The sequence below is a fragment of the Enhydra lutris genome, unplaced genomic scaffold (assembly GCF_002288905.1).
Source record: "Enhydra lutris kenyoni isolate GAN:26980312 unplaced genomic scaffold, ASM228890v2 scaffoldscaffold7, whole genome shotgun sequence".
NCBI classification, from domain to species: Eukaryota; Metazoa; Chordata; class Mammalia; order Carnivora; family Mustelidae; genus Enhydra; species Enhydra lutris.
In genome coordinates, this window is record NW_019154091.1 from 24,763,306 (window position 1) to 24,785,801 (window position 22,496).

At 41.5% G+C, this 22,496-nt stretch overlaps 1 protein-coding gene across 1 annotated transcript in view; it reads left to right on the forward strand.

Annotated features, from left to right (window-relative positions):
• Positions 1-22,496, forward strand: part of LOC111142218 (transcription factor E2F7-like) — a 35,935-nt gene extending 13,439 nt beyond the window's left edge. The window contains exons 4-12 of the mRNA XM_022495248.1: positions 2,043-2,333; positions 3,911-4,069; positions 5,545-5,679; positions 14,258-14,443; positions 14,927-14,999; positions 17,336-17,804; positions 18,889-19,144; positions 20,605-21,026; positions 22,288-22,496. Of these exons, the coding sequence (XP_022350956.1) occupies positions 2,043-2,333; positions 3,911-4,069; positions 5,545-5,679; positions 14,258-14,443; positions 14,927-14,999; positions 17,336-17,804; positions 18,889-19,144; positions 20,605-21,026; positions 22,288-22,458 (2,162 nt within the window). The 3' untranslated portion in view covers positions 22,459-22,496. The remainder of the gene's footprint in view (positions 1-2,042; positions 2,334-3,910; positions 4,070-5,544; positions 5,680-14,257; positions 14,444-14,926; positions 15,000-17,335; positions 17,805-18,888; positions 19,145-20,604; positions 21,027-22,287) is intronic.

The following is a 22,496-nucleotide window of genomic DNA, read 5'->3' on the forward strand; positions in this document are numbered from 1 at the left end:
ACCAGGATTAATAGGATTGTGTTGATCCAAAAGAAAAGGAAGGCTGGGTGCCAGGAAAAACCTTCCCGACAGAGCGAGCCCCAGAGTAACCTGAAGATCTTGAGACCTGTGAAATGGGACTTTTTAGTGCCCCAGCCTGTAGGCAGTTAAATAGTCCAGATTGAAAAGATGATTATCTAGGCAGGCAGCTGCCAGTGTGACTTTTATCAGCACCACCTATTAAACACCCATTGTACATCTTAAACATTGATCTCACCCTCCAAGTGGTCAGAATCTTCCTTTATTTTCCCCTTTTTAGGATGTCTATCCACTAGATGGAGAGGGAACAGTTTATATCTAATACAAAATAACAAAACAGCCCAGCATATGGCTGGCCCTGGGGTGTCTCAGTTGCATTCACATGACATTTCTAATGGGGAGGTTTATAGAATGTTACACTCTAAACAAGATGTGTTAATATATGAAAACAGACTGGAATAGAAAACCAGGCAGATCTGGACAAGGGGCTGCTCACAGCTCCTGCCAGCACCTTCCAGCAGGCATCTGGCACTGAAGCCTGAGCTTCTGAGGGTGAAGAACCTTTCGGGGTCAGGAGCCGAAATGTTCTGGTTAACTGTGAAATGTGTCTTCATGCATAGGAAAGAACTTCACTTCACCTCTGAAGTTTTCATCATAATTTGGTCAGTTTTTTCTATTAAATCTTAGAAGGGCCAGAAGCTATGTTCACTGGGTCTGCTCTGATTATAGAACAGCTTCTGGCAAGTAAGCAGAAAGAGGGCATCTTTGTAGCTGGACCAGTTTTCTGGGAGCTGCCGGGAGGCTTTTGTTATGGGGACTTAGAGGAGAGCAAAGGAGCCATTGGGTTCCAAAAGCCTAAGGGTCTGTTGCACGACAGGCTGAGGCAGAGGAGGTTTTAAAATCTGTTTCTACTGTTGACGTCTCAGGCTAGCAGGGATTTGGGGTATTTCCGATGCTGTGCGGGAAGTATTTACAAAATAGTATACAAACAGTAGATAAAATTGACACCCGTTGTAGACCGTGTACGTTTATGGCCACATTTAATCCTCATCACCTTATGAGATAAATACTAAGGCACGGAAAGACGAAGTGACTTCCAAGGATCACACAACTACTAAGGGATAGAGCAGGGTTGCTTCTAATCCAGGCAGTCTGACCTCAAAGCCCCCAGGCTTAACTGTAGTACCTATTTTAGATAAATGTGATAGACAGCTCTTGGGAGTGTTGGGAAAGTGGGTAGACAATTGATGAACTCCATGGTCAGCCTGAATTGTACATGAAGAATCTCTGTGCTTTACCGCTGGCCTGTTGGGCCCAAATGCCCCTGAATGGGAATGGAGGGACAGGTACCAGTGGCCAAGATGAACAAAAGGAAACTTGTATGTTATTCAGCTGTGGCTATAGCTTCCTCCAGCAACTTGAGAAGGATGCCCAAGCTCTTGACTCCTGAGTTTCCAATGCAAAATAGAAAACAAAATATTTGCCATCTGTTTTCCTAACTGGGCCATTAAGAGAGTTAACAAGATCATTATTTCACATCATTCAAACTCCGGGAAAGGCTAGAATTGTCCAAATGAGGTATCATGCATTGGACACAGTTTATAGTCTGCATAATTAGGAATACAAGTCCAAATCAACCAGTGTTCATCAGGCATCCATTAGACACTTTAGTGCATGTGGTGCTCAGTCCCACCTGTTTAAACATGCTGAAATGGTGGCATGGCTTACCTAACAGGTCCAAAGAAACAGCATACTACTGTTTATGTAATAGAGATGGAACTATCGTCCATGTCTGGGTAGATGTTTTATCCTAGCACTTGCAAAGCATTGGATTCCAAGAATAAGAAAGAAAAATAATTCCTGTTGCTTGTATCCTAAGAGGTTGAATTTTTAGAGCATCTGCACTGGCTGGCCATTATACAGGGCACCGTGTAAATTAGTTTACAGACGCGGTCCAGGCCCTCAAGGAATTTTTACTTGAAAATGTTTGCCTGCGTGACCGTCAGCTTCTATTTCCCAAACAGGCGTTGAAAGGAGACGTATCTATGACATTGTAAATGTGCTGGAATCACTGCATCTGGTCAGCCGGGTGGCCAAGAATCAATATGGCTGGCATGGCCGGCAGAGCCTGCCAAAAACCCTGAGGAGCCTCCAGAGACTGGGAGAGGAGCAGAAATATGAGGAACAGATGGCTCATCTCCAACAGAAGGAGCTAGATCTGATGGATTATAAACTAGGAGAACGTAAAAAAGACGGCTGTCCGGATTCTCAAGATCAACAGCTATTGGATTTCTCAGAACCCGACTACCCCTCTTGTGAGTGCACTGGAACCACACAAGTAACGGCCAAGAGGGAGGGATGGTCTCTTCCGTAGAAACTCACTGCTAAGGTGGGGAGTGCCAGACTGACAGCCCTGGAGGGAGATGCCCTCCGATTTGATCTACTGAAGAAAGGGAGACAGATGGCTCCCTGACTGGGCTTCCCCCTTAGCCTCACTTCAAGCCTGTCTAGTGGCAGTTTGTTTGGTATTGGGTATGTTTGGACCAAAGATCGCGGACAGTGCTGCATTTCAGACTGACGGCCCCATGCTGACGTCTGTTTGTGAGCCTTTAAGGAAATTTTGCTCTGAAAGAAGCTATCTTTTCAGAGAATTCAGTTCTTTTACTTAGAGGAGATTACTTAGAAAAGAACCCCGTTTGGAGAACATGCTGATAAGAAAGATAGATAATCTCTCCTGTCATCTGATGCAGCATTTTTTAAATGTATGTCTCCATTATTCTTCCCCGTCAGCTCCTATGTATCCTCTCCCTGTTGTTACCATTGATCTCCATCATTCTCACGCTGTTCCCCATTGCTAAGACGATAAAGTACAAGTGGCAATCCCGTTTCACTTGCAAATATAACAGGAATGGAAATGTGGGCCTGGTTTTCATTAGATTTACTGCCTCCTGCTTTTTAGCACCACCCCTGAGCCAGTTCTTATCCTAATAACCAGAGGAGACAGCCATCTGTCAGGGATGGTTCGCCTGTCTTCGACAGAAGCACACGTCTGATCAGTGTTTCGTATTCATTTCTAGCTTATTTCTTTTCTTCCTTCTGAAAAGCAATGGCAGGGTCGAGCGCCTACTGTGTTTCAGTCAAATTATTGTAGGCACAGAGAAATAAAAACAAGCGTTCTCGCCCTTAAGGGAAAAGTTGATGTTCTGAAAACAGTCCCTGAAGTCTACCCTCTCCTATTTTCCTTCCCCATTAATCTTTTCAAAAAGTTGCTTCAGGAAAACTACCTCATGGATTGTATATTCTATGAAGTGGGAGTATAAAGCATGATGAGTGGTTTCAATTATGCATTTCAGAGTTTATGCCTACTGGAGAGGAGTTGCACAGGCCATTAGAAAATCCATCTCGGGGCGCCTGCGTGGCTCAGTGAGTTAAGCCTCTGCCTTTGGCTCAGGTCATGATCCTGGGGTCCTGAGATCGAGCCCCGCATCGGGCTCTCTGCTCAGCAGGGAGCCTGCTTCCCCCTCTCTCTCTGACTGCCTCTCTGCCTAATTGTGATCTCTCACTCTCATAAATAAATAAAAAATCTTTGAAAATCTATCTCACTTCTTCGGGCACCAGGCTGCCTACAGGTAGAGCTTGCAACTCTTGATCTCAGAGTCGTGAGTTGGAGCTGCACATTGGACATAGAAATTACTTAAAAAGGAAAGAAGAAAATGTCCATCTCATTTCTTTACCAGCCACCTCTTTGTGATGTGTGTCCAGTAAGCTCCTGCCTGTTACCAGAGTGATCTTTGCATCTGCTATTAGAGTTCTCAGTTCTGGCAAACCCCAAGTACCGTCTTTCATGTGGTAAATTATATGTTTTGATGCTTTTGTTTCATTCCCTTTGTAGCATCTGCAAACAGTAGAAAAGACAAGTCTCTGAGAATTATGAGCCAGAAGTTTGTCATGCTGTTCCTCGTGTCCAAAACCAAGATTGTCACTCTCGATGTCGCTGCCAAAATACTGATAGAAGAAAGCCAGGATACCCCGGACCATAGTAAATTTAAAAGTAAGTTATCTTCACCTAAAATGACTTATCAGTACAAAAAGGGTGGGAGTTCATGTGTTGATATTTTCTGCCTCTGAGATTGGAAAAAAATTTTTTTTTTCTTAAGAAGTGCAGTCTTTCCTGTACTCGTAAAGGTTCTTGAACAGTGCTGTGAGAGGTAAGTTAGTAAATACCAGAATTCCCATTAAAGTTCTGTCAGATGCCTTTTCCTCAGCAGTCAGAGGGGATGGTGGAAGCAGAATGCCATCCCACAAATGCAGGTCAGGAAGGGTGTAAGATACTTTGCATTTCTCTTTAGTATCGCTGCATCCAAGACGGAATGTCTGAGTTTTCTTTCCCCTTTTTTCCTCACCCCCTGCCTACTCTTCTGATGGGTGGAGATGAAAGTTGTCTTCAGGTAAGAACCAGAGGAATGACCAGGGTAGGGCAGGGGTGGTGGGACAGAGCTACTGGGCAAAGAGAGAGTTTCTGAGTTTCACACCCAGGGCATCTTCTTTTCCTGTCAAGCCTCGGTGGAGCCAAATACCCTCGGCCACCAGAAGCACTTTCAAGCCCTGGGAAGCCATGAGCTCAGCTTTCTCTGCATATTTTGTTTCCAGTGTAATTATAGCCAACCTGTGGGAGAAATGAGTAGATAAAATTCAGCTCTATCAGGATTGGGAAGAAGGTTACATCTGGGGTGAACGTTTGATGTTTCTGGACCATAATCACAGCTCCTTTGCTTGATCTTAGCCCAAGGTCAAGTGGGTTTCCTACCTATAAATCAATTTCTTGAATAGAAATTACTTTGTGGGCATTGCCCTGCCTGTCGAATGCCTTACCACCCCTGCTGAATTTCTCTTCTAGTACCTGCATTTTCAAATGTCTCTCCCCAGACTTCCTAAGACTCAGGGAATGCACATCCCACCCCTCCCCCACTAGGCGGCCAGACACTAGGATTCAGGTGAGGAGCTGCCTGTCGTTGGCACAGCTGAACCTCATCACCATGACCCCCAAACCCTCTTGTGTGCCCCGGAGTGCAGCCTCACAGGAAGCTCTGGGGCATCCCTGTCATTTTCACAAGCCAGCTGCCTGCTCAAGCTGGTGCCACCACCTCCTGCTGGGAGAAACTCAGAGCAAGCTTTTGACATGCCACATAGCAGAATTACATTCACTAAGCCTTTAATTACAGCCCCTGTCCCTCCCTTGGTGTTTTTGCCATCTCAGCGCTCCCTGCCTGTCACCAGGTGCCTCTTACAAGGGCTGTGAAGTTGTGGAAGAGGGAAGACACACTGACCTTCCCTTAGAATGTGTCTACGGACACATCAGATACATAAATCCCAGGTGACTGCACGACAGAGCCGTTGGCCTCTGCTGCACCCTGCTGCTTTCTGCTGGAGGTTTATATGGTGGCTGAGGAAAGTGACCTGTCATATCAACTAAAATATAGTGGTGTCACAGACGGCGTGACTGTAATTGTGTTTTATATCTTTAAGCAAAGGTACGACGCCTCTATGATATAGCCAATGTTCTGACCAGCTTGGCTCTAATAAAGAAAGTGCACGTGACAGAAGAGCGAGGCCGTAAACCAGCCTTCAAATGGATCGGGCCTGTGGACTTCAGTTCCAGTGGTAAGGTCGGGTGGTTTTTCGAGGCATCTCTTTTATTTGCAATCCCCAATTCCTGTTCCAACTCATGCATCTTCTACACAGTGAGATTGATCTTCATTTCCCATAACCCACATCACATTCAAAATTAGTCTAATGGTATCTCTTGAAACAGTGAACGTTTGTCTGTAAGTGGTGTGTGTGCCACAGCCCACATCCCGCTGGAAGGGAAGTCCTGAGAGCTTTTGACGTGGGAGTTTCTGTAACTATTAAATTATAGCTCATTAGCTTTTTTTCATTTCATTCCAAAGCTCCTGGAAGTTTGGGCTTGAGGATTAAAAATAACCCTTCTTATGAACTCTGGTGGTTTCCATACCAGCAGAATAAAGCATTATTTTTCTTTGAAACTCCAGGTAATGTAAAAATTGTATCAGTTACTATCACGAAACGAGTATGTGGTAAAGATGGCTTCTATATATGGTATGGATGTAATGAACTCATCTTTGATAATTTGTTTAACAGGTTACAAATGTCATAATTACACTAAACTAGAGCAAAAAGGGTATTCTCCTTATTTGATGGATAATATATGAGCGATTGGGGACTAGATCCTACTGTACCAGCTACTTTACATACAGCTATGCCGCCTGGAAAAAAAAAAGCCATTAAAGTTATTTTTAAATTACCCTTCCAATTTTGGTATTAGAGGCATAAATTCCTGCCACTTAACCCAGGCTTATAAAAGATATAGCTCTCTACCTCGCTTAGAACACATTATTCACTTAGGAGCTAGATGAAACCACTTAAAATCAAGTATAACTAATTCAACCCAGCAAGTACTTACTGCATGCAGACCGTGCTCCGCTACTATATTAAATGCCAAGAGAGGTTTAAAGACGTGTATGACACCATCCCCACCTGCATGAATTCTACACCTTTGCCATTTTCCACTCCTCTGGCTTTGGCTTCTATTCTTTTCACCTGTGAAGCCCTCTTCTTTTTGACATGTAAATATTCTACTCAATTTTCAAGATCTGGCTCAAATGTCAACTCCTCCAGTTTTCCCTGGTCACCCAGAGCAAAGACTGTCTCTTCGGAGCTATTGTGATTTAATATTGTCCTGTTGTACTCAGGGAGGTTGATACGTCTTGCCATCGTTGTCCGCCCCCCGCCGCCCCCGCAGCTCTACACATTTGAAACCAGACTAGGTCTGTTTTGTTTGGTATTTTCTTTTTTTGAATTTTTAACAACTGTATGAAGATATAATTTTGCATAAGATATGATTCATGTAATTCATCAATTTAAATTTAGTGCAGAGTTGTGCAATTATCACCGCAATTACTTGGAAAACAAAGTCACAGTCCCCAACAGAAACCTTGTACACATTAGCACTTTCCACTTCTTCCCAACCTCTCCCTTCCAGCACCAAGAAAATAATTAATATATTTCCATCTCTATAGATTTACCTGTTTTAGAGATTGCCTATAAATGAATCATACAATATATGGTCATTTGTGACGAACTTCTTTTACTGAACAGTATTGTTAAGGTCCTTCAACATTAGAATGTGTGTCCTTACCTCCTTGCTTTCCATTGTGGAATACCACACTGTTGTATGGACATGCCACATTTCTTCATTCAGCAGTTGATGGACATTTCGATTTTTTCCACTTTTTGGCTATTGTGAATGATGCTGCTTTGAACACTGATGTGGAAGTTTTGATATAGACATCTTTTGCACCTCTCATCGGCATATCTAGGGGTGGAAGTGATGGCTCATATGGTAGCACTATGCTTAACATTTTAAGGAATTATAAGGAATTTTAGGGGGAAAAATTTAAGGAATTAACATTTAAGGAACTGTTTTCTGAAGAGGTAGATTCCTAGTGAGTTAAAAGCAGACTTGGTCTTTATTCATACATGATTACCTGTTAGACCCAGATTGGTGCTTTTACTCACTCTTGTTGATTATGAGCTTCTACTGAAGGTATAATTAGCATACATTTGAAAATTAGAGAACAATTAAGCGGTACACATGGTGGTCCTGGCTCTTTGGGAACTCAGAGAGGATATGAGTTACGTTTTAATGGACAAGACTGTTAGGTTTTGGAGGGAAGGAGAGCTTTTCAGTTCAAGGAACAGACACCTAAAAACAAATTCGGTGTGTGTTTAGAGAACAATCGCCCTGATTTAAGTGGAGGGCTGGGGATAGGGAATAATGAAACATAAAAAGTGATTGGTTGGGACCACATTTTGGAAGCCTTCAAAATAAACCCAGAAGTTTGTCCTAAATGTAATAGGCAGAAGTGACGAGGGATTTTTAGATAGATTAAAGGAGAAGAGGGACTCAAAAGTGGTAGTGTCACTGAAGAAACTAGGTAGCCAGGGAACCGAGCTGGTGTTGAGGAGTCAGGAATTAAGGGATTTGTGTAACCACAAGGATAACAGCCACAACAGTTCTGCTCTGAGAAGGGGAAGAAGACTTGGGACCTGGTCAGGAACCTCAATGTGAACTCACTTTCTCTACCTGACAGAAAACTGATCTTTTTTCTGTATATCTGGTTTCCTTACTGACAATACAACTGTCATCATCAGCCCAGCCATCAAATCCAGAACTTCAAGTTACCTTTGATGTTCTTAATTCACTCTCCTTCACTACTCCTTGAGTAGCGATTCCTCTCAGATAAACTTAATAAATATCTCTTTTCCTCTTCTCCTTCCTACCACATGGCCTTTTCATCCTTTCACAACTTTTTTGAGATCTTGTGACATAGAATAAATGGCACATTTGTAAAATTACAATTTGGTAAGTTTTGTATTGTGTGGGCCCCTGTGAAATAATCACCACAGTCAATGAACCCATCACCCTCCAGAGTTTCCTGCCCCTTTGTAGTTCCTCCCTCCTTGCCCCCCACGCCCCCCGCCAACCCCAACCCCAGGGCAACCACTGATTGCTCTCTTTCACTCTAGATTTGTACATATTTTCTAAAAAATTTTATAAGGGGCTCATATACAGTTGATGCTCATCATTCAAAGTGCATATTTGCAAATTTATATATTAAAATTACTTGATAATTCCAGAATCAGTACTCACAGTATTTTCTCAGTCATTCACAGACCTGCAAAGGGGCAAAAAATTTTGACTGAGAGCATACCCGTGTTCCCAGCTGAGGTCAAACAAGGAAACACTCTGTTCTCTTGTTTCTCATACTCGTTTCCACATGGTTCTCCTACCCTAAACGAGTGTCCTTTTCATGGTCTTTTTAGTGCCATGTTTTCACATTTTTGTGCTCTGTGGTGGGGATCTTGCTGTTAAAATAGTTCCCAAGCGTCCTACTGAAGTGCTAATGATTTCAAGTGCAAGAAGGCGTGATGTGCCTTACACAGGAAATACGTATCTTAGAGGAGCCCCATTCAGGCGTGTGTTCTAGTGCTGTTGGCTAAGAGTTCAGTGCTAGTGGATCAACTATATATGTTAAACAAGGCATAATAAACACAGGTTTATGTGTTTATCAGTTGACAAAAATGTGACCAGAGGCTGGCAGCAACCTAACCCTTTATTATTCTAAGAGCACTGGTTCAGTATTTACTAATTCAGTGTTCATGGTAACTTCATAGAACATAACTGCCATGAATAACAAGAATTGACTGTTGTTTGTATACTCTTTTTATTGAAATTCTTTCACTTGGCATATTTTCAAATTAATAATATTGTAGCATATATCGATAATTTTATTCCTTTATATGCTGAGTATCCCATTGTATGGATATATCATTCTTTATTCATTTACTTGTCAGTGGACATGTGGATTATTTCCAGTTTGGGGCTGTTAGAAATAAAGCTAAATGAATATTCACATACATGCCTTCCTATGGTAGAATTCACCAGTGAAGCCATGTGGGTAAGCAGTTTTCTACATAAGAAGGTTTTTAACAACAGGTTTGATTTCTTTAGCTATAGGGCTATTGAGGTTATCTCTAGTAATCTTTTCTTCTACTTTTTGTCCAATTTGCTCTTTTTCTAGTTCGTTAAGGTAGAAATGGAGTTTATTCAAGATCATTTTTTTCGTTTTTAGTGCTATAAATTTTGCTGTAAGTATGGCTTTATCTCTATTCCACAAATTTTGATGTGTTTTGTCTTTTAATTTAAAATATTTTCCTTTTTGGGACACCTGGCTGGCTCAGTGGGTTAAGCCTCTGCTCTCGGCTCAGGTCATGATCTTAGGGTCCTGGGATCGAGGCCTACATCAGGCTCTCTGCTAGCAGGGAACCTGCTTCCCCCTCTCACTACCTGCTGCTCTGCCTACTTCTGATCTCTCTCTCTCCCTCTGTCAAATAAATAAATAAATAAATAATTTTTTTGATTTCCCTTTTTTCTTTGATTTACAAGTTATTTAGATGTGTGCTCGTTTCCAAATCTTCTGGAATTTTTCAGAATTTTTTCTTAGAGATTCTAACTTCATTCCATGTGAACAGAAAATATACTTTATATAATTTGAATCCTTTCAAATTCATTGAGGTTTGTTTTATGGTACAGATAAGATCTCTCCACATATACTTAAAAGAATGTATCTTCTGTTTTGTTAGGTGGAATCTTGTATAAATGACAACTAAGGTTGGTTGATTGTGTTGTCTAATTCTTCTATATCCTCACTAACTTTGTTTATCTGTTCTATCAATCATTGATAGAGGAATGTTGAAATGTCTGATTTAATTGCGGATTTGTCTATTTCTTCCAGCTCTCTCGAGTTTTGCTTTGTGTATTTGAAATTGTCATTAGGAGCATAAACATTTAAGATTGATCATAGAATACTATGTCTTCTTGGTGAATTGAACCTTTTTTATGCCCGATGATATTCTTTGCTCTAAAATCTACCTTACCTAATGGTAATATAGTCACTTTAGCTTTCTTTTGATTAGTTATCATAGTGTATATTATTCATTCTTTTCTTTTTAACCTTTGGTATCTATATTTAAAGTGAGTTTCTGGTAGGTAGCCTACAGACAAGAGTTTTTTAATCTAATCTGACAATTTCTGCTTTTCAGTTGACTTCTTTAGACCATTTACATTTTATGTGATTACTGATGTTTGATTTTAGTCTATCTTGCTATTTCTTTTCAGTTTGTCCAGTCTGCTCATTGTTTCTTTTTACTCTTTTTCTCCCTTCCTTGGGATTTATTATTTTTTATGCTTCCATTTTACTGGCTTTATTGATTTATTAGCTTTACGGGCTTATTAGCTGTAAGACTGTTGTGTTATAATAATGGCTGCCTTAGGGTTTATAGTATTCATCTTTAACTTATTTTTCAGTTTGTCCAATCTGCTCATTGTTTCTTTTTACTCTTTTTCTCCCTTCCTTGGGATTTACTATTTTTTATGCTTCCATTTTACTGGCTTTATTGATTTATTAGATTTACGGGCTTATTAGCTGTAAGACTGTTGTGTTATAATAATGGCTGCCTTAGGGTTTATAGTATTCATCTTTAACTTATCACAGGCCACCTTCAAATGATATTATACTGTTTATATTGTATAAGAACCTTACAATAGCATACTTTCATTTCTCCCTGCCTGACTTTTGTACTGTTGTTGCCAAATATTTTACTTCTCTGTACGTTAAAAACCCCACAATGCATTGTTATCACTTTTGTTTTAAATAGTCTATTGTTTTCTAAAGTGATTTAATAAGGGAAAAAATTGATATCTACCCAAGTAGTCACCATTTCTGGTACTTGTCATTCCTTTTTGTAGATGTAGATTTCTTTCCATCTGGTATCGTTTTTCTTGCCTTAATGGACTTTAACATTTCTTATAGTGCAGATCTGTCAGTGATAAATTCTTTCTTCCAGCTCTTCTGTGTCTAAAAGCATCTTTATTTTGCCTTTTTTCCAACTTTATTGAGATATGCTTATTTATATCACATGTAAGTTTAAGGTGTACAGTGTAATGATTTGACATATATTGTGAATTGATTACTGCAATAAGTTTAGGTAGTATCTATTATCTCATATTTAATACAATGAAAAGAGAAAAAAAATTTTCCTTATTCTCATCCTTATGATGAGAATTCTTAGGATTTACTCTCTTTACAACTTCGAATGTAACAGACAGTAGTATTAGCTATAGCCATCATGCTGGACATTACATCCCTAGTACTTATCATGTAACTGGAAATGTGCACCCTTCTTTGTTTTTGAAAGATATTTTCAGTGGGTAAAGGATTCTAGGATGAAGGTTTTTTCTTTCAGTACTTTAAAGAAGTCACTCCACTGTCTTCTGACTTAGATTGTTTCTGGTTAGAAATCTCTCATCATCTTCTTCCATATGTAATGCATCTTTTTCTCTGGTTGCTTTTAAGATTTTCTTTCTGACTGGTTTTAAACAATTTGGTATGTGTGCTTTGATGTTCCTTTCTTCATGTCTCTTATACTAGGATTTGTTGGCCTTCTTGGATCTATGTGTTGGAAGTGTTTATTGACAGACAAATTTTCAGCCCTTATTTTTTCAATTATTTTTTTCTTTCCCTTCTTCTGTTCTTTGGAGACTCCAATTATGCTTATATTTGACTGTTTGAAATTATCCCACAGTTTTCTGATGTTTTGTTTCTTTCATTCTCTTTTCTGTGCTTCATTTTGGATGGTTTCTATTGCTACGTCTTCAAGTTCACTATTTTTTCCTACAGTGTCTAATCTGCCATTAATCCCCTGTATTTTCTTCTCCAGCATTATGGTTTTTAACCACTCGAAGTTTAACTTGAGTCTTTATATTTTTCAGTGTCTTTATTTAATATACCTAATCTTTCCTCTGGTTTCCTGAATTCATGGAATACAATCATAATACCTGTTTTAATGTGCCTGTCCACTAATTCTATCATTGTGTCACTTTTGAATCCATTTCCTTGATTTATGTCCTCATAGTGGGTTGTATTTCCCTGCTTTTTTGTGTACCTGATAATAATTAGTTGTAAGCCAGACAGTGAGATTTACATACTGTTGAGTGCTAGATATTTCAGTATTTCTAAAAATGTTCTTCAGCTTTGTTCTGCAATGCAGTGAAGTTGCTTGGAAACAGTGAACCTTTCAGGTCTTGTTTTTAAGCTTTGGTAGACAGGATCATCAGAAGTTCATTTTCAGTGCATTACCCTCACTATTGAGGCAATAATACCCTTTTTAGTATTCTAACCAGTAATTCATGAATTAGGAGATTTTTCCATGCTGGCTATTGGCAATAGGCACTATTCCCAGCCCTGGATGAGCTGCAAACACTATTACTTCTTCTCCTTTTAAGTGGTTCCTTCCCTGACCTTGGGTAGTCTCACATGCATGAGTACTCCACTAAACACTTAAGTGGGGCGAGGTAGGGGGGAACCTTCTGCAGATCTCCAGCATTCTTTTGGTATGGCTCTCCTCCCTGGAGTTTTGCCCTGCAAACTCTAGCTGCCTTGGCTTGCCTTGGCTTCCAGCTCCAATCTTGAGTTGGGGAGATTTCCAATCTCTCTCCAGGTTCCCTTCCCTATACTCCAACCAGGAAATATTCTCTGGGCAGTAAGTGAGGGCAATATTGGTCTCACCTTATTTGATTACTATCTCTGAGGATCACTGCCTGTTTTTTCCTACTGTCCAGTGTCTTGAGAGCCATTGTTTTATTTGTTTTGTCTGATAACTGTGTTTAAGGCGGGAGGGTAAATGTATTCCCTGTTACCATCTTGACCCATTTTCTTTTTGATTTTGTAATTTTTTATTTTCTAGAAAGAGCATTTTGGAGGGTTTTGTTATGAGAAAAAACTGTAAAAGTGATTTAAAAATTTTTGTGTGTTTTAGAAAATGTAAGTCTAGCTGAGCCTTTCCTTTTATTAAATTAGTCTTGTAATTAAAACATGCATGCTTTGATCTTAGAAAAATCAAACAGATGAACAGGGTAGGAATGACTGAGCAACGGGAACTATTTCTCTGTAGAAAATAGGCCTGGTTCTACCTAGAAAATTCTGTCCTGATTTTACACAGGCTACCATAAGCATAAAATGGGCCTCTTAACGCTTCTATTCTCACTATTCTGCAGCATTTCAACCATGGGGCTTTTGCTGACCTTATTCCCTTGGTCACTTAGTAACTGAGCCTCCTACTACATAAGAAAGACATAATAAAGCAACATAATAGAAAGTAGAGATTCTTATTGCAGTAGAGCTGTGGCCTAAGAGGCTGATCTCAATTAGTGTTAAAATCTTTAAATCTGTGTGTTGGTGTGAGCATGGTTGGGTTTTCCTTTGATATCTCTGCCCAGAGAAAGCATCTGAAATGTCAGGTCTGTTCTAATTTGGGTTGGAGAACATCTTGTTCTATTTTTGTTGCAGTTTAGATAATTTTAGATTATATGTGGATTCAGTTTCACTTTATAGTCTTTTACTAACTCTTAAAAAATTAGTACATCAAAAGAAATTGGGGTTTGAGACAAGGCTCATAAAATTCCTTTGATTGTCTTAGTTTTTAATTTATAGAGTAGCTCCATTACAATTACAGGCTCTCAAAGCTATATCTTTAAAAGACTAAAATTATCCAGAATTACAGCTATATAACAACACTACCAATTCTCTCATTTATTTAGATGAAGAACTAGTGGATGTTTCTGCATCTGTCTTACCAGAATTGAAAAGAGAAACATATGGCCAGATTCAAGTCTGTGCAAAACAGAGGCTGGCTCGACATGGTTCTTTCAGCACAGTTCAGGCTTCTGAGAGGATCCAGAGGAAAGTGAACTCAGAGCCCAGCAGCCCTTATAAAGAGGAACAAGGTATCTGCCTTTCCATATTCTGTGGAATCAGTCAGTTGTCCTGTAACAGTCACCCTGCCCAGGCATTTTAAAATAAGCTGACTCTAGGCCCTGCCTGTTTCTTCCACTTACCTGAAGTGAAATGATGGTTGGGGGTAAAAGAGTTGCTTGCTTCACAGGAAGTGAACATGGCCCCATGCCTGAAATTCATCCTAGTCCACCAGTAAAGATTAGCTGGTTTGCCAAGGTTGGTCTGTTTGATGCATGTCAGACATTCATCAAATTTACAAAGCAACACTTGTTTTGTTTTCTTTCTAATTATTGATAAAACCTAAATTCCCCATTAACAGCTAGCTTCTGGAAATTTCTCTCTTTGAATCAAAACCGGAATGGATTTCAGATAATCTTATAATCCCTGAGCAGTGAATAATGAATCCAGCTGTATATCATTGGTGTGTATAAATCCCCTGCCATATTTTGTTAGAGTTTTATTTTTCTTTTCAGGGTCAGGTGGCTACTCCTTAGAAATTGGAAGTCTGGCAGCTGTTTACCGACAGAAAATAGAAGACAGTTCACAGTGAGTAGTCTTCAAAAACTCTGAGTGTATTCTTTTTTGTTTTTTTAAGATTTTATTTATTTGAGAGTGAGAGAGAGACAAAGAGAGCGTGAACAAGGGGAGGGGCAGAGGAAGAAGCAGAGTCCCCGCTGAGCAGGGAGCCCAATGTGGGCTCGATCCCAGGACCCCAAGATCATGACCTAAGCCAAAGGCAGACGCTTAACCGACTGAGCCACCCAGGTGCCCTGAGTGTATTCTTTTCTATTTTCTGGTGTTAACTTTGACTCCATTGAAATGCCACCTATCAGAATGTAAATGTTAGCAGTCTTGCTCCTAAGTCAGCCATTTGTACATTAAGAATTTTCTGGGTTTCCCCTTTGTGCTCATCATTGTGCTGGGTGTAGCATCAGGGACACAAAAGTATGAAAAATTTATACCCTAAGCTAATGAAAGCTTATAGGGGAAAAAAATAAAAACAAATACATTGATAAAAGACAGTTTACTACTAACATGGCCCTGAGAACTGATAACTATAGTTCCTGGAATCACTTGTCATCACTGTAGCTAACTTTGTTTATGAACCACCAGGTTCCATTCTGAAAGTTTTATGTACAGTAACTCATCTAATCACAACAACAGTTGTTTGAGATTGGTACTCTCATCTTCATTTTACAGAAAGGAAACAGAAACCCGAAGAGGTTAAATAACTTGTCCAAGGGCACAGTGCTAAGAAGTGACAGAGCCAGGATTCAAACCCAGGCCATCAGACTCAAGTTTTGGGTCTGATTTAGAAGGAAATCACATATTATAGGAGGAAGCAGAGGAAATGCTAATGTGGGAATAAGAGAGGATTTTAATGACTGATTTGGGAAGAAACAGATTGTGAGGCAGGGTCGGGGAGTATGGGGACATACACTGATTAGTTTAGCCATAACGATTTGTACAAATAGGAAAGCAAAAGGAAACCTCATTCATAAAAAGAACTCGGGGTGTTGGAGGTGAATAGGTCAAACTGGCAAAAAAATATTATTTTAGAAGCCAGGTAGAAGAGTTTGGGTTTATGAGACAGACAGTAAAGACCTACAGCAGACTTCCTTGAGAACACCATGACTGTTTAAAGCAGGCGGAATGGCCCATCTGCAGCCATTCTGGTGTGGGTCTGAGCTGTGTCAGCTGCAGATGGAAAGGAGTGGAAATCAGTGTAAGACAGTGAGTCAGCACAACTCACCAAGATAGGAAGCGGCCTCACAAAGGACACCTAGGTCTCAAATGATGGTGCTGCTATTGGTGGAGATGTGGAGGGTGAAGGTAGATGACTGGAGGTAGGTAGGACGGTGGGGGATGTACTCAGTATAGGTATTTTGAGCTTCACAGAGCTGAGTAGTAGTGATTTCTCATTCAGAGGGGCTGCGGCCAGAGAGCTTTACTCATCTCTGCAGCCCAGGGCCCTCCATATGATTCCCAGCAGCATGTGGACAAGAAGACAAGGCAAAATACATCTTACTGATTCCATCAAAAAGGCTCAAAGAAATCCCTCTCCTCTGTTTACTCTTCTTAAAGGAGTCTTAAACAGGTTTTCCTAATTTGTTTCCAAAAATACACTAATGACATAACTTTTTTTGTTATTTAGAAATCTTTCTGTATAAAAGGCCCAGACATTGTTTTTAATCTATTAAATAGGGCTTAATTTTGAATGAATTGTGCCTAAAAATTGGAATTCTGAGCAGAATAAGAATGACAGAAAATAATTTAGTAGATAACTTTATTTCCTCACTCACTGCCCACTCCATTTGTCGCACAGTGGATTTGAGACACTCCAGATGTGTCCTTTCAGTGAACCTCTGGTCCAGTCTCGGCTATCTACCCAGAACGTCATTTAGTGCCTGAGTGTGAGCCCCGTCTTCCTTACATTCAAGCAGGCCGGTTGACCTTTAGTAGGCTGATCAGTCACTGATCTCTCAGTCACTCACTTTTCCTCCCTCGTCAACTGGCAAGGGGTAACTATCATTATAATTATGTAAAATTATTATGTTAGTCATGGGGCATTTGTGGGCCTGCTATGAGGTAGCAGTCACTATGTGCTGATAACTATTAGACATAGAGGAGGCAGGGGAGAGCCGGTGTGATCTCTGAGCTCAGAGTCCCCCAAGGGCTCACCCACCCCATCCCTAACCATCCGTCCAAGTTGTATGGTCATCTGCTCTGGAGTCAGCTCGTAGGTGCTCAGGGACACACTTTAGTATCAGCTTGAGCAGCATTATCTCATTTCTGCTTTGGTACGTCTCTCTTTGAGAAAGCAGAGAATCTGGTGGAATGTGGTAACTTGATGGGACCCATTATGTTCCTTTTTACTGCAGGAGGAAAGCCTTCGTCAGTAAGAGAGTGATGCCTCCGTCAAGCAGCCTGGACCCTGCTGCTCCTTTCCCTGGCTTGTCTGTTGACTCAGAATATTCTGCTAATCCTTTACCACACCAAGTATTTTCTGTGGCCCAAACGGACCTGCAGGCCTTCTCCATGCAGAACAGTCTGACTGGACGAATGAGTGTCTCACCAGCTTCGGCTGCCTCGGACATGGAGACCCTGAAACCAGCCCTGCTGGCCAGCCAGCCTGTGGTGTACGTGCCCTCCACCTCGCTGTTCATGCTGTACGGGAGCCTGCAGGAGGGACCGTCCCCAGGGTCCGGCTCGGGGTCAGAGAGGGACCCATCCACACCCTCAGTTCAGAAGCGCCTTGGGGAGGAGAGGAGGCCTCAGGAGGAGGAGCCAGCCACTAAAAGACAGAGCAGGGACTATGAAGACAGCCCTCTAGCTCTTGTCGTGCCCAAGGTAAGGGAGTTCGGGTATACAGATGTACAGATGCTAATAAGCCATTGAGTCTGAAATGTGAGGTATTTCATGTGTTGCTTATATAATTAAGCCCAGGACTGGCTCTGCCATAAAATCTTGCCATAAAGTAGTACTGTAATAAAAGTGACTTTTATAAAATTCCCACTTTGCATAAAATGCTAAAAAGTGTAAAAAAAAAAAAAAAAAGACACATAATCCTACCACATAGAGTCAATCACTGTTCATGTGTTTGTATATTCCTCCCCATCTTTTGGCTTATCCTTTTTTTCTTACATGAGTGGAGGTCAGTGACATAATCATCTGAATCCAGGATGCACGCGAGCTCCAGAGTCAGCAGTGTGATGGCTGCTGGTCTTTCAGTGTCTGTGTCCGTTCTCATCACAGCTTAGAGATCCCGTTTCCCCAGCTACAAAACGAAGGGAACACAAATATGAGCTGTTCACATCTCTCACTTCGTAGCCATTCAGAGGTGAACAAGATCTGACCAGTCCAACACTCAGGAAGCAGAAGCACGATCACGGCAGGCATCTGTGCTGGGTTCACTCGGCACCCGCATGGAAATCAGTCTATTACTGAGGATGCTTTCTCTTCTGTTCCTTTCTCTCACCAGAGTGACTCCTTCTAATTTTGTATATAGCCTAGGGTTGCAGAATGGCAGTGAAAGACTGACTGGTATATATAGGTCTTAGATAACCAAGACTGGCTTTGGGCCAGTCCTCCTGCAGTTGTTACTGGGCCACTCAAAGTCTGGGACCTATACCCTTTATGTGTCAGTAGCTCTGAAGTGTATCTTATTGTCTAAACACCAGGGCCAGTCTGTCATTGTTAAAACTCCATCATGTCTATGCTTAAGAATCCTAAGCCTATAGAAGTACGTGATAGGACACTGATTTTCAGACCATTGTAATAAGCGTGACTGAAACAACGGACATATGCAATTCGGTGTGGCACACATTGGTCTTTGACCTGTTTGTTTATGTGTTAGCTGCGTTGAGAAAGCTGCTATCGTATTTTACCACTGGGATTTTTCTTGCTTTTCCGGTTCTTCGTTGACTGTGCGTAGAAACCCTCAGAGTCCACAGACGTTGCCTCCCCCAGGATCCCAGGTAACAGCGGCTCTGTACCCCTCGAAGACACTCACATGGAGGCCCAAGTCTCAGCTGCAGAGGAGCCTTCGGCAAAGGGCACAGCCAACTGCTTCGTTTCTTCTGAGTGGGGAAATCCTTCGGGAGACACAGAGATCGAAAAGTCTTCAAAAGAAAATGAAAGCACCAAAGAGCTCTCTTTGCAACAGTACCTTTACGTGCAGTCGCCGGCCGGTAAGGAGGGTCCTTGTGTCTTAGGGCCCCTCGGGGTGGTCAGGTCATAAATTAGATTTTTACATCTTTTCCATGTCACCTGACAAAGTGGTTCATCAGTGAACTGCAGTCTACACAGCCTCTGAACCATTTCACTCTCAGCCCTTTCTTTCCCTCCATCAATGAAATGAAGGTAGAGGCTGCTATCACTTTGGCCAACTTGAAGGAAACTATGAAAATAATTAGGGCAAGTCATCTTTTTTAAATGCATTAAACTTTTGGCCACCTTGTACAGCTAGTGTGCTGATGTCTTGAATATCCAGAGGTACTCAGCGTGTCACTGTGGTCAAGGGCCGGGTCTAGAGAGGGCTGGACAGCAGAGCCACTCATTACCTGCATGAACTTAAATATTAAGGCATCCTCGTGGTAAAGCAGCACTCACGATGGCACCTGTGCCAGGTGGTACTCTCGAAACTGAATTAAATTTTATATTTAATTCATCTGAAACACTTCAGGTGCTAGTGCCTGACAGTAAGACTCCAACGCTGTCAGTGTTTTGAAATAAAGCTGAAATATAATAGATCCCTAATTTTTAAGACACGCATTGTGTACATAAATCTGCTCTCGATGCAGAGACTTAAACTGATTTTCCTGAATTTTCCATTCACTTCATAGGTTAGGTAGGTGTTATTATTGAGTTATCTACAAAACATTCTTTATTCCATTAGCAAATATTTTCTGAGGGTTTGATATAAGCATGATATTCAAAGGTGCAGATACACTGGTAAACAAGAAACAGACTCAGTCCCAGCTGAATGGAAATGACAGCCCAGCACTGGGATTCTTAGCTTTTGCTGACACTATGGTAAAGCCTGTAGATTCCTCCTCGGAATGTTTAAAAAATGCATAGAATTAATAAATACATAGGATAATAAAGGAGGCCAAATATATTGAAATACCATTAGAAAAAATTTTTTAAATTATAGTAATAAGAAGATCCGACAGTAGTTCCAGTGTTCTCATAATTTCAAAGTCGTAAGGAGCTTGACAGTCTAGTAACAATCTCCCATAGCTCTAATGTTATAGGAATATATATGTCAAGGTGCTAGTAATACTGTTGGATTTGTTGCCTGTGATCCAAGTTGAGGGAAATATAAATTTGTTAGAAGTTTACAGAAATAAAGATAAAATTTTTCCCATCCAAGTTCACTTTCCTCTTCAATTTGCATTCAGTGGAACACATGTTAATTGACTCTCTCTGGAGACACTGACATCCCCCACATTATCCCACAGTGGGGGGGGATTTCAGTGGTGTCCACTGCTGGGGAGAAGCGGTGTAGGGTGGGGAGAGCAAGGGAAGGGAGTTGGCCTGGTCAGGTGGAATTCATTCACCGTGGGTTCCCATTTGGAAGGGCCGTGGGGTACATGTGCTGGAAGCATACGTACATTCTGTTGACTTTCACCTTGTTCTTCCGTTTCAGGATTAAATGGTTTCAATGTGCTCTTATCTGGCAGTCAGAACCCCCATGCCGTGGGACCCCCTTCAGGTCAGCTGCCATCCCTCAGCATTCCTTGCATGGTCTTACCATCTCCGACGCTGGGCCCTTTCCCCGTCCTCTATTCTCCCACGATGGCCAGGCCACTTTCCTCGGCCCCCGGTGCTCTCCCAAATGCGGGACCTGTGAATTTTGGCTTGCCTGGCCTCGGATCAACAGCTCATCTTCTCATCGGCCCTGCAAACATGGTTAATCCAAAATCATCAGCACTCCCCTCCGCAGACCCTCAGCTCCAGGGTCCACTCTCACTCAACCTGAGTCCAGAGATGCCAAGATCACACAACGTCATCCAGCCTGAATCCCCTGTGTACTCGGGGCATCCTGTCCCCATAGTAAAATTACAACAGGTGAGTTGTGCCGTGAGCCCAGGAAGGTCATCATTCTGCGATGGGGTCAGTTCAGTCTGCATTTCATGAGCTTTGCTTTTCGTCTCATGCCAGTAGTACAGAGGCTCCAGGTCAGGGTCTACCCAGCTTCTGTTGGAGACTGGAGGCTAGAGATGCTGTACTTTGAAGACAAAAATATTTTTTAGTTGTCAGTATGTTCCTTAAAATTAAAGGGATTTATTTCAAGGATGGTTCAGGGGGCTTGTTGATGAATGCTGAATATTCCAATGATTTCTCCAGGCTTTCATTTCATTAGATGAATGACAGGAGAACACCCTGAATTTTCATTGTACAGCTGTAGAAACAATTCAGGGAAACAGAAGTCTGGATACAAGCACAAAGATTCCAAGCATCTGTCATTTCTCAAAATGCAGTGTTTAGGAGGCTGTACACACACACACACACACACACACACACAAATGTACATATATGAATTTTATAATCAATATTAATTAATCAGTACTGTATTTCCTCCAAACTCCCATTTGTAGTTCGTCAATAAGCATGTGTTGGTGCCTTAGGCATTGTCCAGAGTTGTTCCTTTCTCTCACGGAGACAGAGTTTTATGTTGTGGCCCAAAATATTTTAGACAAATAAGTCAGAGGTTCCCAAGTTTGCTAGATGTTGAAATTAAACAAGTTAGTTTTTAAACAAGGTGATGAGAATGTGACATGCTTTCTGATCACCAGTCATGTGCCAGGCATTCATCCAGCCAGTTAAGATAGGAAAGTAAACAGGATAATGGTCCCTACCATTTAAGGGCACGTTAAGGAGATCAATATGCAACATTTAACACAAGAAGATACATAGTAGCAAGTGTACAAAAAGAGCCAAGACGCACATACTTACTGTATGCCTAGCATGGCCCAAAGTGCTTTATAAATATTATCTTGTCTAATTCATACAACCCCGTCACCTTTGTCACCCCCACTGTATGGATGAAAAGACCGAGGCACAGCTTGGTTAAGTAGTTTGCCCATGTCAGCCAGCTAGTCGTGCTGGTGGCACGCTCCCAGCCTCTTCGTTAGGCTGCCTTTCCGCCCACAAAACAAAGAAGTGAATTTCCGGTTGTGGGAAGTGTTGGGGAGGCTACAAAGCAGAGGAGTGGGACAGAAAAGCGAAAAGAACACCGCACAAAGATCGTACTGACACAGGTCAAGAAAGAGCTTAGTTCAGAGACCGAGAACAATTTGACTTCACCTGTTTGTGTTTGCTCTTTTAGTCCCCAGTTCCCATGACCCCCAAGAGCATCCGACGCACACATCGTGAGACATTTTTCAAGACGCCTGGCAGCCTGGGAGACCCTGTCCTTAGGAGAAGAGAAAGGAATCTGACACGAAACACCAGCTCAGCACAGAGGAGACTCGAAATCCCCAGCAGCGAGGCTGACTAATCCCACGCCTTGCCAGACGGGGGTGGGGCTCCCCCGAC